Source organism: Somniosus microcephalus, unplaced genomic scaffold (genome assembly GCF_052327205.1).
Source record: "Somniosus microcephalus isolate GS21.2 unplaced genomic scaffold, FLI_Smic_1.0 unresolved_chr2, whole genome shotgun sequence".
Classification (NCBI taxonomy): Eukaryota; Metazoa; Chordata; class Chondrichthyes; order Squaliformes; family Somniosidae; genus Somniosus; species Somniosus microcephalus.
This window is the reverse complement of record NW_028225180.1, coordinates 50994010-51011025: the sequence shown is the minus strand read 5'-3', so window position 1 is coordinate 51011025 and position 17016 is coordinate 50994010. Positions and strand designations below refer to the sequence as shown.

The following is a 17016-nucleotide window of genomic DNA, read 5'->3' as shown; positions in this document are numbered from 1 at the left end:
GTGTGAGAAGAGATAGAGTAAACTAGGCCTGTATTCTCTTGAATTCAGAAGAATGAGAGGGGATCTCATTGACGCATACAAAATTATTACAGGGCTTGATAGGGTGGATGCTGGGAGAATATTTCCCTTGGCTGGGGAGTCAAGAACCAGGGGTCACAGCCTCAGGATAAAGGTTAGGCCATTCAGGACTGAGAGAAGAAATTTCTTCACACAGAGGTGGTGAATCTTTGGAATTCTCTACCCCAGAGGGCTGTGGAGGCTCAGTCATTGGGTATATTCAAAACAGAAGTCGATAGATTTCTGACTAGTAAGGGCATCAAGGGATATGGTGATAGGACCGGTGAATGGAGTTGAGGTAGAAGATCAGCCATGATCTCATTGAATGGTGGAGCAGGCTCGAAGGGCCGAATGGCCTACTCCTGCTCCTATTTCTTATGTTCTTATATAGGACTGAGTTGAGGAGAAATTTCTTCACTCAGATGGTAGTGAAGCTTCGGAATTCTCTACACTGGAAGGCTGTCGAGGGTCAGTCGTTGAGTATATTCACGACAGGGATCGATAGATTTTTGGATATTAAGGGAATCAAGGGATGTGGAGATAGCGCAGGAAAGTGGAGACGGGGTAGAAATCAGCCATGATCTTATTGAATGGCGAAACAGGCTCGAAGGGCCAAATGGCCTACTCCTGTTCCCTTTTCTTATGTTCTTAGATTGCACCCTTAATTCACTAGAGGCCCTGGTAGAGACAGTGGACAAGAGGAGGGACACACTCTGTCCCCTAGTGGGCAAGGAACTCTCCAGTCATCAATTCCATCCACAGTGCGAAGAGGCGGCCGAGCAAGTCAAGGAATCAGAGAATCAGAGAAGTTTACGGCACAGAAGTAGGCCATTCGGCTCATCGTGCCTGTGCCGGTCGATAAAGAGTGATCCGGCCTAATCCCACTTTCCAGTCCTTGGTCCGTAGCCCAGCAGTTCCTGGCACCTCAAGTGCACATCCAAGTACTTTGTAAATGCAATGAGGGTTTCTGCCTCTACTACACTTTCAGGCAGTGAGTTCCAGACCCCCAGCACCCTCTGGGTGAAAAATGTACTCAACTCCCCTCGAATCCTTCTACCAATTACCATAAATCTCTGCCCCCTGGTTGTTGAACTCTCTTCTAGCGAAACCGCTGCTTCATATCCACACTATATAAGTCCCTCATAATTTTATAAACCTCCCTGATAATTTTAGCAGTGCTGGAGTCTTAGCTCCCAGGACATGGCTGCTTTTCCGTAATGACTCCATTGGAGTCGTCAAGGTAAGAACATTCTCTCTTACTCTCTGCTCACACCTCCCCCATCTCCAGCCTCACTATACTCTTAATACTCCCCTACCTACTTCTCTACACCCCCCACAAACACTGCACCACACTTCACTATATACCCTTCTCCTCAAAGTCACACACCCCAAATCTAACATCCCACACGCTGCATGCCAGCTTTTCTACCATGACATGCGCATTTTCAAACACCTCATAAGAATGTTACGAACAAATTCCCTTCTTGCAGAAGCTCAAGTGGACTTGAGACAGGAAGCTGCCACCAGAAGAGGCCGAGCCTGTCTGCACACACTCTCCCACCGCAGAGAATATGTACTGACCATCACCAGCAGGGACAGAGCCATGTCCGTGGTGACTGGCATCGCTGGAGGAAACGTTGCAGATTTTCTCACACCTTTTCCTATTTTTCGCTTCTTACATCTATTTCACCCTGACCCTGTGCACGACAAACTACAGGTGCTTTCACCAGAAATCTCTCTCTCTCTCTCTCTCTCTCTCTGTTCCAACTTTAAACTAAAAGGCAACAATTGTCCATCTCTTTCAGTTCAGCTGCTGATGTTGACATCCTTCTGCCAGTAGAGGAACAGCAGTCCAGTCTTCCTGGGGCTGCAACATTACTCGAGCTAACCATCGCAAGCAGCAGCTCAGATAATGGCACCACATGCACTTTAGAGGCGAGGCTAGGCTAGATAAGGGGTCCTCACATGGTGAACGTTCAGGAGATGGGGATGGAGGATTGGGCACGTGCTCACTGGAGGGCGAGATCACATTCTAGCTTTGCTGCAGTGGACTCAGATACTGACGTCGAGGGGCCCGCCTACCAAAGAAAGCTGATGGACATATATCAGGAAATGCTCGGTGCACTGGGCAGCCTGCCAGTGAGCTCCAACTTGTGTCAAGGCTTTCCGCAGGCATGGAGCCCACTCTGTGCAATATGGGCCGAGGGATCAGCTCCATCAGCACACCAGTGGCGCCCACCATGATGGAGATTCTGCTGGCATCTTCCATGGCATCTGCCATTACTGCTAGGAGTGCTGAGGGACAGTCGCTGGAGGGTGGCCTTGGCTCCATGGGAGAGGCACCTACTGTCCTCTCTCAGGAGGACAGCATGTCTGCTCCCCCAGCAACCAGTCCAGCAGTGCTCCTGTTAGTGCCACACAGCCACGTGGGCCCACTTCAAGATGCCACAGTCTGCAGCCGGCCATTCTAGGCACAGAGCTGCTCGAGGTTACCCATCACAGCCATCTGAAGTGTCCACAATGGTCATTCAGCAGCGTTCCAGCTCATAAGCTGTAGCCACTGGGGAAATGCCTCATTGAAGCACTAGGATAGGGAAAAGAGCAGGCAATACAGACACAAAGGCCACGATTTCGCCTCCCGAGGCAGGCTAAGTGCGACCGAGCTTGGCGCTGGATGGCGACACCGTCCCTGGCTCCATCCTGCTGTGTGAGAAGAATTTTCCGTTGATGGGGCTTGTTAAGTCCCGCCCTACGAGGTTCCAGACCAATAAAACGGAAGCAGGTCTGATGATGTCATTTGGTGACGTGCCATCAGCCGGATTCTGTAAAGGGGTCATGTCCAAATTGATTTTGGCATTTGTGCTGTCAGTGTTCTACAGCATGGAGTTGCTTCAACCACTAACAACCTCTGCAGAGGAGCAATGCTGCACGCAGGCTCTCTCATGACTCCCTCCATATACTTATGGAGAGTCACAGCACGCAGGGAGGTTCTCTTCTTTTCCAATGTGCGGAAGACACCTCCCCTGGAGACCAATGCAGCCTGGTTGCACATTGCACAGTGGGGCACAAGCAGGGGTGTCGTCCGGCGGACCAGGCTGCAGTGGCACAAACCATTCAATGATCTCAGTAGATTACAAAAAGTTACTGTAACAGCTTCTTTCCCAGGGCTGTCATCCTACTGAACTCCACAAATAAACACTAAAGCCTGCACATCTGCCAATGCAATTCATTATGGTTATATTTATGTTAATGAATTACAAGCCAAATGTATGTTGAATGTTTAAATGTCTTAATCTAAATGTACACTCTCGGGAGCCGCAAGCCTACATTTCGTTGTACTGCACTTGTGCACTAACAATGAGAATAAAAGTTGATTTGATTTGATTTGATTTGACCTCATCCTGCTGTGCCACTCATCACATCCCCAGCCATCTGCCTTCCCTATCCTACTCCTGCTAATCCTTACTCACACCAACTTAGTTTGCTCCTCCCCCATCCCTCTCTACATCTCACTCGCCACCCCTCACACTCAACCTCAACCTACTGCAAGCATCCCAAATAAGAACACACAAGGGTAGGCACTTGGGTGATTTAGCCAATATTCATGTGAAGTTTGTGTTGCTGTGCTGTGAAACATTGAAATCTTTATTTTCAACACATTGCGTTCTTGGAAAGAATTGTGTGCACTTTTGGAATTGGCTTAGTGAGTTGCAGTGAATGGTGAGACATAATGGTATCCCCCACAATGCTGATGAGTGTGAATGGAATGGCTTGGGCATTGTAGAGATGTTTAATGGTGCTGGTGTATGGTGATGCCAACCTGGCGCATCATGTGGTAGCCATGGTGTTAAGTGCAGTAAATGTGGCCATGGCGAGTCCATGCCTGGCATCTATGTGCTCGGGTGCTGATGCCCTGTGTCCTGTGCAACATCTGGTTATTGCGGAGCAAGTTAGTGTTGTTGTTGGTGATGCTGGTGTGCCTGGTACTGCTGGTGTTGGGGCTGATTGTGGTGGGATTCTGAGGACCAAGGTGAGCATTTTTCGAGGGTACCAATGCTACTGGAATAGATGGCAGCTGAAGTTGAGATGACAGAAGCGATCTGTTAATGGTGAGAGAGGTTGATCCAAGGCGGTGACAGTGGAGAGAGAGTTTACTCCAAACACTTCCTATCTGCATAAAGCGCAAAAGTGGGTTCCAAATCATGAAGAATCCAGCTTCGAAGTTTGGGAAATGAACAGCTGTGAAATGGTAGGTTTTAAACCACTTTGGCATCTGTCACCTACTCACAGCAATGGCGAGTCACTGAGAACACAACATACGAACCTGACGTAATACCCGCTCTCCAGGAACCTCGCTAAAAACCTGGTCAAATGGTATGTACATGGGGAAATGATGCGTAACTACCTTGTAACAAGCTTTGAAGTATTGAAATTGGCTGACCCGCCGCTTGGTGTCGGGTCTGTTCAGGGATGACAGACCCGACACTTGGGAAACTGACAAGGAGGCGGGTTTACAGCGGGATACCGACCCGGTCAAAGTTTGTGCTTTTGACTGCAGACCTGCCTCCGAACCCGCACTCTGGCCGGAATATTGCCGGCGCTCAAAGAACTGGCACAAGGTTGATTCTTAATTATTTCTGTTAACTATTACATTGAGATGCACTTGCATTGTTTGATGAAAGTGTTTATTGTACTGAATTTGGTGTTGGTGTTGATTTTTGTAGTGGGGTAAGGGCCGGACCCTTTAGGCTGAACTGAAGGAAGGCCACAGGATGGTGGTAGTAAGCACGGTGGTAAGGGTTGTGGGACATTTCGTGTACTGGGAATGGAAGTGATGATTTAGAGGAAGCACTCTTCGATGAACTGATCTCCGACAGCTGACTCAGCTCGGGGCACTGTGATCGATGCCTCTCCTCCTCCTTCCACTCTTCGGGCTCCACTTGTTTCTGGAGTACTTCTCGTTGCTCCTCACGATGGCAATGATTTGCAAAATGCATCAGACGACCACAAATTTGAACACTAGCTTAGGGAAGTAGTAGATCTCGATTGTTTGGTCTGTGAGGTTTCTCACGACGGCATGACTCTCATGGTAGGCCGGGTCTGCAGCTGTGCTTGGGTCCCTGACAGTAGAAACATAGAAACATAGAGATAGGAACAGGAGTAGGCCATTCGGCCCTTCGAGCCTGCTCCGCCATTCAATGAGATCATGGCTGATCTTCGTCTGAGATCATAGCTGATCTTACCAGTTCAGTACCCCGTCCCCGCCTTTTCTCCGTAACCCTTAATCCCCTTAGCCTTCAGAAATATATCCAATTCTCTCTTGAAAATATTTATTGAATTAGCCTTCACAGCCCTCTGTGGCAGGGAATTCCACAGGCTCACCACTCTTTGAGTGAAGAAATTCTTCCTCATCTCTGTTTTAAATGATTTGCCCGCTATTTTTAGACTGTGGCCCCTGGTTCTGTGCTCCCCGGCCATTGGAAACATTCTCTCTGAATTCAGCCTGTCCAGGCCTGCCATAATTTTATATGTTTCGATGAGATCCCCTCTCAATCTTCTAAACTCCAGTGAGTACAAGCCCAAACTATTTAATCTCTCTTCGTAGGTCATTCCCGCCATTCCAGGTATCAGCCTGGTGAATCGCCGTTGCACTCTTTCCATGGCAAGAACATCTTTCCGCAGATGGGGCGACCAAAACTGTACACAATACTCCAGATGCGGTCTCACCAGCACCTTGTACAGCTGTAGTAAGGTATCCCTATTCCTATACTCGAACCCCCTTGATACGAAGGCCAACATACCATTTGCCTTCTTAATCGCCTGTTGCACCTGCATGCTCTCCTTCAGTGACTGGTGCACAAGAACACCCAGGTCCCTCTGCACTTCCCCATCTCCCAATCTATTGCCATTTAGATAATAATCTACCCTCCTGTTTTTACCCCCAAAGTGGATAACCTCGCATTTATCCACATTATAGTGCATCTGCCACGTATCCGCCCATTCCCCCAACCTGTCCAAATCGCACTGTAGCATCCTGACATCCTCATCAGAGCCCACCCCTCCTCCTAGTTTAGTGTCGTCAGCGAATTTGGAAATATTGCATCCAATTCCCTGATCCAGATCATTTATATATATTGTGAACAGCTGGTGTCCCAGGACAGATCCTTGCGGCACCCCGCTGGTCACTGCCTGCCACTCCGAAAACGAGCCGTTTATTCCAACTCTCTGTTTTCTATCCGCCATCCAGTTCTCTATCCACGTTAATACTTTGCCCCCAATTCCATGAGCCTTAATTTTGCATGATAATCTTTTGTGTGGAACCTTATCGAAGGCTTTCTGGAAGTCAAGGTACACCACATCCACTGGCTCTCCCCCATCTATTTTACCAGTTACTTCCTCAAAAAATTCCAGCAGATTAGTCAAACACGATTTACCCTTTGTAAATCCATGTTGACTCTGTCCGATCCTTTCCCCATTTGTCAAGTGCTCCGCTATTTTATCCTTAATAATGGACTCTAGCATTTTGCCCACAACCGATGTAAGGCTTACTGGTCTATAATTCCCTGCTTTCTCTCTACCCCCCTTTTTAAATATTGGGGTAACATTAGCTACCCTCCAATCCACGGGTACTGTTCCAGAGTCAATGGAGTTCTGGAAGATGATCCTTAGAGCATCTGCTATCTCCAGGGCCACCTCCTTAAGTACCCTAGGATGTAGTTTATCAGGCCCCGGGGATTTGTCGGCCTTCAGTCCCCTCAACTTACCCAACACCATATCCCTAGAGATACTAATTTCTGTCAGCTCCTCCCTCTCATTAGTCCCTATGTTTGCCGATATTCCTGGGAGGTTATTTGTGTCCTCCTTTGTGAATACAGAACCAAAGTATGAGTTTAATTGGTCTGCCATTTCCTTATTCTCCAATATATATTCTCCCGAATCGGACTGCAAGGGACCGACTTGGGATTTTACCAGTCTTTTCCTCCTGATATACCGATAAAAGCTTTTGCAGTCTGTCTTTATGTTTGCTGCAAGTTTACTTTCGTATTCTATTTTCCCCTTCCTGATTAATCCCTTTGTCCTCTTTTGCTGTATCCTGTACTGCCCCCAATCTTTCGGTCTGGTGCTTTTTTTTGCCAGTTGATATGCCCTTTTTTTTGATTTTATGCTGTCCCTAATTTCCCTCGTTATCCACGGTTGAGTCACCTTTTTAGGTTTATTTTTATGCCAAACCGGTATAAACATGTTCTGGAATTCTTCCATTCTATCTTTGAATGCTTGCCATTGTCTCTCCACTGTCAATCCCCCCAGAAACACCACCCAATCAATCTTACCCAATTCCCGTCTCATACCCTCGTAATTCCCTTTATTTAAGTTCTGGACCTTAGTATCTGATTCAATTTCCTCACTCTCCATCTCGACTGAGAGCTCGATCATATTATGATCGCTCTGACCCAAGGGGCCTCGTACAAGAAGATTGCTGATAAGTCCCTTCTCATTGCACAATACCCAGTCTAAAATGGCCTGATCTCGAGTCGGCTCCTCGACATATTGGTCCAGATAACCGTCCCGAAAACATTTCAGGAATTCCTCCTCCTCAGAATTTTTACTAATTTGGGTAGTCCAATCAATATGTAAATTAAAGTCACCCATGATGACAGCTGTGCTCTTATCGCACGCTTCTCTAATTTCCCTTTTTATGCCTTCCCTCACCTCCATATTACTATTTGGAGGCCTATATATCACACCCACTAACGTTTTCCTCCCCTTGCTATTTCTCATTTCTACCCATACAGATTCCGTTTCATCCGAGTTAATATCCTTCCTTTCCATTGCATTAATCCCCTCCTTTACCTGCAATGCTACCCCACCTCCCCTACCTTTTTGCCGATCCTTCCTAAATATTGTATATCCCTGGATGTTAAGTTCCCAGCCTTACCCACCCTGCAGCCACGTTTCTGTAATCCCAATCAAATCATACTTGTTTACCTCTATTTCCACAACTAATTCATCCACCTTGTTCCTAATGCTTCTAGCATTAAGATACAAAGCCTTCAGGCTTGCTTTTTTCACACTCTCATTATGAATTAGTTTGGCCCTTTGTGTTTCTCTCCTTTGCTTATTGCTTCTCACCTTTCTACCATCTATCTCTGACTTCATATGACTTCCCTCTTTTCCACTGAAAGGTGCCCATGGTTTTGAAGTTAAGGAGAACGGTGACTTTGATGGTCGCAGGCAGTGCAGTCCTTGCTGGACTTGTGTCTGCAGCAGGTGACATAGCTCGATGACAGCCCCCTTGGTGAAGTGAAGGCGCCTCAGTGACGGTACATAGAGCCATGTCTAGAGGGACTAGTCCTCGTCGACAAGCACCAGCCTGAAACTTGAGGGCCTGGCTTGAATAAAGGTTTCACAGAGGACTGGCGCAGGATGAGAGTCATGACTGCTCCCAGGATAGCGGGAACAGGTCCGTATGACATGCTGCTTGTGGTCGCTAACCAACTATGCGTTAAGGGAGTGGACTCCCTTACGATTGATCAACATGCCAGGCTGGGAATGGGGAGCACTCAAGGCAAGGTAGCGGCTGTCTATTGTACTTCGCAGCCTGGGAAAGCCTGTCATGTGGACGCAGCCTGGAGCTCTCTCATCCTGCTTCGCTCTCCCATTATGGAAGAACATGTGTCCATATAGGTGTCCATCCTGGTAAAGAGAGCCTCAGTGACCTCCCTGATACAGCAGTGGACTGCTGGCTCTGATAGATCACTGGTGTCACCTGCTACAGCCTGAAAGGTGCCCATGGTTTTGAAGTTAAGGAGAACGGTGACTTTGATGGTCGCAGGCAGTGCAGTCCTTGCTGGACTTGTGTCTGCAGCAGGTGACATAGCTCGATGACAGCCCCCTTGGTGAAGTGAAGGCGCCTCAGTGACGGTACATAGAGTTACGATTGAATCTATAGCACTGAAACAAGCAGTTCAGTCAAAAAGGTCTGTGCCGGTGTATCTGCTCCGACTGAGCCTCATCCCACCGCACCATCTCACCCCATCAGCATATCTATCTATTACTTTTCCCTCATGTACATATCCAGGTTCCCTTTAATGTCGGGCAAATGGCCCCTGAATACTCGCTGTGGGCATAGACTTCTGCTGCGTTCCTCTCCTGATCCCTCCTGTGTCAGCTGTTCTTGTTCTCTGCTACGTTCCTAGCGCGCTGCTCCTGCTGCGTTCCCCACTGCATTCCCTGCTGCTCCCGCTGCGTTCCCCGCTGCTCCCGCTGCGTTCCCCGCTGCTCCCGCTGCGTTCCCCGCTGCGTCTCCCACTGCGTTCCCCGCTGCATTCCCCGCTGCATTCCCCGCTGCTCCTGCTGCGTTCCTCGCTGCATTCCCCGCTGCTCCTGCTGCGTTCACCGCAGCTCCCGTTGCGTTCCCCGCTGCTCCTGCTGCATTCCCCGCTGCTCCTGCTGTGCTCCCCGCTGCTCCTGCTGCGTTCCCCGCTGCATGCCCCGCTGCGTTCCTCGCTGCTCCCTCTCCTTCTTCAGTCCCAAAGGCAGTCCTATGAAACCACTCATGACTGCAGTCAAACTATCTATGAGTGAGTCAACATCAGTGCAAGATCAGCAGCATCTTACTCTTTTTAGACAAAGCAAAATTTCCTGAATGAAAGAACACAGCAAGAAACGCCCAGAAGTTAAACAGCTGCCTGAAACGACAAGTCAGTTACTAAACTGTAAGTTCCCCATGATTGCTTTCAATAGCTCTGGTCAGGGTTCCTTCCTGCCGGTTTGCGCCGGGTGTTGCTGGGCGGATTCAGCACGTGGGGTGAGATGGTGTGGCTTACCCAAAGTGGAAAAGGGTCCAGCAGGAAGCGCAGAACTCTCATTTACATAATATTTTCACTTTTAAATTATACGGGCGTGAACTCCTGCCAGCACAGCAATGCCTGATCCACAATTCAGGCTGGAAATGAAAGTGCGCTTCCTGCCCACAATATTGGCCGCAGGAGTTTGATAAGCGGCCGAATAACCGGCAGTGCACAATTGAATATCTAGGCCTATGGCTAAACACTGCACTCACTGGTACATCATCCATTTGAGTCATCCAGGGAAGATGCAATAAATTCATTTTCTCTGCTGATTAATCGGTGTGTTAGACAGACTGACCACTGGGTGTTTGATATTTTATCCCGGTCAGTGAAGTGCCCTGGCAGCAAATGCCTGTCACATGAACAGTTGGATAAACCACTGGAGTAATAACATCTGCATATTTAACATAATAAACACAGAAAATGCTGGAAATACTCAGCGGGTCAGACAGAATCTGCAGAGAGAGAAACAGGGTTAACGTTTCAGGTCGATGACCCTCCGTCAGAACTGGAAACAGTTGGAGATGTAATAGGTTTTTAAGTAAGTGTAGAAGCGGGGAGTGGGGGGAGCGGAGGAAAGAACAAAAGGGAAGGTCTGTGATAGGGTGGAAGGCAGGAGAGATTAAGAGACAAAAGGGATGATGGTGCAAGGTAAAAAGGGATTGTATTGGGACAAGTTAAGAAACAAAAGATGACTCTAGTTGGAGTGTAAATGGCAATGGCAGAATCATCAACCGCTGTCATGTTAGAGAGGAAAAAAATGATGGGGCAGAGGTTATGGTCTGAAATTGTTGAACTCGATGTTGAGTCCAGAAGGCTGTAAAGTGCCTAATTGAAAGATGAGGTGCTGTTCCTCGAGCTTAAGTTGAGCTTCATAGCAACAGTGCAAGAGGCTGGGGACAAAGAGGTCAGAGTGGGACTGGAGCGGAGAGCGGAGAATTAAAGTGACAGGCGATCAGAAGCACAGGGTCACCCTTACGGACTGAAAGGGGGTGTTCCACAAAGCAGTCACCCAATCTGCATTTGCTCTCCCCAATGTAGAGGAGACCGCATCGTGAGCAGGGACTACAGTATACTAAATTGCAAGAAGTACAAGTAAATCGCTGTTTCACCTGGAAGGAGTGTATGGGGCCCTGCACAGTGGGAAGGGTGGAGGTAAAAGGTCAGGTGTTGCATCTCCTGCACTTGCATGAGAAGATGCCGTGGGAAGCGGATGGTATGTTGGGGATGAGGGAGGAGTGGACCAGGGTGTCGCAGAGGGAGCAGTCCCTTCGGATGGTTAATGGGGAGGTGAGTAGGAGATGTGTTTGGTGCTGGGATCACGCTGGAGGTAGCGGAAAATGATCCGTTGAATGTGGAGGCTGGTGGGGTGAAAGGTGAGGACAAGGGTAACTCTATCTTGGTTCCGGAAGGGAGGGGAAGGGGCGAGGGCAGAAGGGCAGGAGATGGAATGGACACGGTCAAGGGCACTGTCAACCGCGGTAGAGGGGAATTCGCAGTTAGGAAAAAGGAAGACATGTCAGGAGCGCTAGTATGGAAGGTGGCATCGTCAGAGCAGATGCGGTGGAGACAGAGAAACTGGGAGAATGGAAGAGAGTCATTACAGGAAGCGAGTTGGCAGGAACTGCAGTCCAAGTAGCTGTGGGAGTCAGTGGGCTTATAGTGAATGTTTGTCAATAGCCTATCCCCAGAGATGCAGTAGAGAAATTGAGGAAGGGAAAGTAAGAGTCGAAGATGGACCATGTGAAGGTGAGGGAACGGTGGAATTTGGCAACAAAGTGAATTAAATTTGCAGTTCAGGGCGAGAGCAGGAAACGGCACTGATAGTCATCAGTGTACCGGAAAAAGAGGTGAGGGAGGGGACCCGAGTAGGACTGGAATAAAGAATGTTCCACATAACCCACAAAAAGGCAGGCATAGCTAGGACCCATGCAGGTTCCCAAAGAAACACCTTTAATTTGGAAGAAGTTAGTGGAGTCATAGGAGAAGTTGTTCAACGTGAGAACAAGTTCAGCTAGGTGAAGGAGGGTGGTGGTGGACGGAGACTGGTTGGGCCTTTGTTCAAGGAAGAAGCAGAGCACCCTCAGGCCATCCTGCTGGGGAATGGAGGTGTAGAGGGATTGGACGCCCATTGTGAAAAGGAGGTGGTTGGGGCCAGGAAACTGGAAACTGTGGCGGAGGGCGTCAGAAGAGCTAGAAACTGTGGCGGAGGGCGTCAGAAGAGTTGCGGATGTAGGTGGGAAGAGGCTGGACAAGGGGAGAAAACGAGAGTCGAGATAGGAAGAAATAAGTTCCGTCAGGCAAGATCAGGCTGAAATGATGGGTCTACCAGGGCAGTCCGTTTTGTGGATCATGGGGAGGAGGTAGAAGCGGACTGTTCAGGGTTGGGGAACTATGAGGTTGGCGGCCATGGAGGGAAGATCTCCAGAGGAGATGATGTCAGTGACAGTCTTGGAAACAATGGCTTGATGTTCAGTAGTGGGGTCATGGTCCAGGCGGAGGTAGCAGGTGTCGGAGAGTTGGCGTTCAGCTTCCGCATGGTAGTGGTCAGTTCACCAAACAACAACAGCACCATCCTGATCAGCAGGTGTAATGATAATGTTAGGGTTGGGTCTGAGAGAACGGAATGCTGCATGTTCAGAGGGAGGTAGGTTGGAATGAGTGAGGGGTGCAGAGAAAATGGAGATGGTCGATGTCACGCCGGCAGTTTGAAACGAATATTTACAGATAATCCCACACCTGGTGTGAATGGTAACTTCATCCCACACATTTCAAGGAAACATTTCATAATCAATGACAAGTGAAAATGAAGTTGAATTCTGTTTTCCCAGCTCTTGACCTTTTCACCCCAGATTCTAGAAATCTCGAAACCAATTATCAAATTTAAAGCCTCTGATAATCAGAACCGAAATAATCTGTTTGAAATCTTCAACCCATCACCTACCTTTCAGCTGACTGGGAACTTCGGATAAACGTTCTGTGGCTTTCATGTCATTAAATCCAAAGAAACCTGTTTTCATGAAAGCAAATCTGTTCACTACTTTAGTAAAATATGTAATTTTAGATGCGAAATTGAATTCACCGTACCAGGTTCCTGTATTTCTTTCAGTATTTTGTCCAGCTTTGGTAAACCCTGGCGCATTTTCACAAAGGAATCCCACATTGTCCTTCGGGCCCGAGAGCCTTTCTCCATCACCAGATTTAGGAGAAGTTTGGAACTGTCCGCCCGGTTTCCCTGCTCCACCAGCTCAGTGACTTTCTGTAGAGAATAATAATGAATATATTGATGAGCGGAGTGAAGGGCCTGCAGTGAAAGTGAACTGCGGCAGATTGTCCTCTTACAGCACTTGGGCGAGAGGACTGCCTGGGTGGAGCAGGAGGAGGAAAACAAGGCGGTGTTGGTTTCACGCTGGTAACAGAGCCTGCTTTCGGTTCCGTGCACTCTCACAATTCTCCCCCTCCCACACCTGACTCTGGCACAACGGTGCGCTGCTTTATTTCAAATATCTATCACTAAATTCAGAGCAATGTGTAGAATCACTGACCATCCTCAGCAACTTGAACACAGGCACTTTGCTTGTTGCTGCTGAGTTCAGCCTGACACTGACTCTGCAACAGGGGGGAAAAATCAGGCACGATGTAAAATGGGCGCTGATTCACTATGAGCCCATTTCACGATACTGGCAAAGATCAATATCACCCCATATTCAGCCAGTTTATTTAATTCAATGCTGCTGATTCCATTCAACAGCAGGATCAGGGGATTTAACTTACTTTAAGTGAATATTAATTAACAGTTGGTTATCCTTTTGATGCTAACTTCGCTAATTTGTTTGAAATGGGTGAATGATGTTCTTCCCTCCCGATGAATGATGCTGGTCAGCAGGATTTTTGCAGAACCAGATATTAATATTCACAGACAAAACATTTACTGCTTTCAGGAACTGCAGCTACTCTGAGGCGGCTCGAGCCAAATTCTTCCAATGCTCCTTGGACTTGTGAGTGGAGAGTTGCAAATGCTACACCCCTATTCAATGAAGGGGAGAGGGATAACCCAGCAACTACAGGTCAGTCAGCCTAACATCGACAGTGGAGAAATTTTAAAAATAATCCAGGACAAAATATTCACTTAGAAAAACATGGGTTAATAAATTGCAGCCAGCATGGATTTATTAAAGGCATATTGTGGTTGAATAAATTGATTGAGTTGTTTAATGAATTATCGGTTGACAAGGGTTGTGCGGTTGATGTTCTGTATATGGACTTTCAAAAGGCGCTTGACCAAGAACCACGTAATAGACATGTTAGCAAATTAGAAGCCCATGGGATTAAATGGGCAATGGCAGCGTTGATATAATATTGTTTAAGTGAAAGGAAACAGAGAGCAGTAGTGAACGGCTGTTTTTCAGACTAGAGGAAAGAGTGCAGTGTTATCCCACAGGACTCAGTATTAGTACGACTGCTCTTTTTGATATATGTTAATGACCTGCACTTGGGAATACAGAGCATAATTTAAAAAATTGCAGATTGCGCGAAACTCAGAAAGGTAGTAAATAGTGAGAAGGGTCATAGCAGGCTTCAGGAGGGCAGAGACAGACTGGTGAAATGGGCAGACACATGGCAGAGAAGAGTGAACCGATATACTAATAATAGTAGGGGATTTCAACTTCCCCAATATTAACTGGGATAGTCAGAGAGTGAAAGGTTTAGAGGGGGCAGAATTCTTAAAGTGCATCCAGGAGAGCTTTATGAGCCAGCATGTAGAAAGTCCGACAAGAGAGGGGGCGGTACTGGACCTAATTCTAGGGAATGTAGCTGGGCAAGTGGTAGAAGTGTCAGTAGGAGAGCATTTTGGTGACAGGGACCATAATTCGGTGAGATTTAAGGTAGTCATGGAAAAGGACAAAGATAGACCGGAAATAAAGGTTGTAAATTGCGGAAAGGCCTATTTTAATATAAGGCAGGATCTGGCCAAAGTGGACTTGGATCAGCTACTTGCAGGAAAATCTATATCAGAGCAGTGGGGGTCATTCAGAAAGTAAATAGAGAGTACAACGGCAACATGTTCCAGTAAAGATCAAGGGTGGGAACAAGTCCAGGGAACCCTGGATGTCAAGGGATATACATGAATGGATTAGGAAAAAAAGGGAGGCTTTTGGCAGATACAAAGGACTAAAAACAGTGGAAGCCCTAGAGGAGTATAGAAATTGCAGGGGGTTATTAAAAAAGAAATTAGGAGAGCGAAGAAGGGGCATGAAAAAACACTAGCGGGCAAAATAACGGAAAATCCCAAGGTGTTTCATAAGTATAATAAGTGCAAGAGGAAAACCAGGGAAAGAGTAGGGCCCATTAGGGATCAAAGTGGCAATCTGCGTGTAGAGCTGGAAGATGCAGGTGAGGTTTTAAATGAATATTTTGCATCTGTGTTCACTATGGAGAAGGATGATGTAGGCATAGAAATCAGGCAGGGGGGTTGTGATGTACTTGAACAAATTAGCATCGAGGGGGAGGAGGTATTAGCGGTTATAGCGGACTTAAAAGTGGATAAATCCCCAGGTTCAGACGAGATGTATCCCAGGCTACTGTGTGAGGCAAGGGAGGAGATTGCAGGGGAACTGACACAAATTTTCAGAACCTCTCTGGCCAGAGGTCAGGTGCCAGAGGGCAGTTAACGCAGTACCATTATTCAAGAAGGATAGTAGGGATAAACCAGTGAATTACAGGCCAGTGAGCCTAACATCAGTGGTAGCGAAATTATTGGAAACAATTGTGAGGGACAGAATTAGTCTCCACTTGGAGAGGCAAGGATTAATCAAGGATAGTCAGCATGGCTTTGTCAGGGGGAGATGATGTTTAACAAACTTGATTGAATTTTTCGAGGATGTGACTAGGTGTGTGGATGTGGGTAGTGCAGTTGATGTAATCTACATGGGCTTCAGAAAGGCTTTCGACAAGATCCCGCATGGGAGACTGGTCAAGAATGCAAGAGCCCATGGGATTCAGGACAAGTTGGAACATTGGATCCAAAACTGGCTTAGTGGCAGAAGGCAGAGGGTGATGGTCGAAGGTTCCTTTTGTGACTGAAAGCCTATGTCCAGTGGTATACCACAGGAATTGGTGCTGGGTCCGTTGCTATTTGCAGTGTACATTAATGATTTAGATATGAATGTAGGAGCTATGATCAGTAAGTTTGCAGATGACACGAAAATTGGTGGGGTGTGGTAAATAGCAAGGAGGGAAGCCTCAGGCTAAAGGACGATACAGATGGGATGGTCAGATGGGCAGAACAGTGGCAAATGGAATTGAACACTGAAAAGTGTGAGGTGATGCATTTTGGGAGGACTAACAAGGCAAGGGAATACACAATGAATGGTAGGACCCTAGGAAGGGCAGAGGATCAGAGGGACCTTGGTGTGCATGTACATAGAACCCTGAAGGCAGCAGGACAGGTAGATAAGGTGGTTAAAAAGGCATATGGGATACTTATATTCTATGCCTCGGCTAATGAAGGCAAGAGCAGGGAGGTTATGATGGAGCTGTACAAAACGCTAGTTAAGCCACAGCTGGAATATTGTGTGCAGTTCTGGTCACCACACTATAGGAAGGATGTGATTGCATTAGAGAGGGTGCAGAGGAGATTCACCAGGATGTTACCTGGGCTGGAGCGTTTCAGCTATGAAGAGAGACTAGACAGGCTGGGGTTGTTTTCCTTAGAGCAGAGAAGGCTGAGGGGGAACCTGAGGTGTACAAAATTATGAGGGGCATAGATAGTGTAGTGTCCGTGTGTAGATAAAGTCACTGAAGACAGGAGTTGGTTCATAGGTATTTACTAAGCAAGTCTTGGGGGGGGGGTTCTAAAGGATATACACAATACACAGGCTTATATAGCCCAAGTGGCAATTACCGGCATTACGCACACCTGGGGCTCTTAAAGGCACGTACACCTCAATTGCTCTTAAAGGCACATACACCACAGATAGGGTAGATAGAAAGGAACTTTTCCCCTCAGTAGAGGGGTCAATAACCAGGGGGCATAGTTTCAAGGTAAGGGGCAGGACGTTTATAGGGGATTCGAGGAAAAACTTTTTCACCAAGTGGGTGGTTGGAA

General features: G+C 47.4%; 1 protein-coding gene across 1 annotated transcript in view; it reads right to left on the bottom strand.

Moving 5' to 3' along the window:
• LOC147092625 (NACHT, LRR and PYD domains-containing protein 3-like) overlaps window positions 1-17016 on the bottom strand; it is a 60335-nt gene that overhangs the window by 23111 nt on the left and 20208 nt on the right. Inside the window, exons 3-4 of the mRNA XM_085975970.1 lie at window positions 12996-13167; window positions 12853-12918 (exon numbers count right to left, since the gene is read on the bottom strand). Coding sequence (XP_085832096.1) covers window positions 12853-12918; window positions 12996-13167 — 238 coding nt within the window. The remainder of the gene's footprint in view (window positions 1-12852; window positions 12919-12995; window positions 13168-17016) is intronic.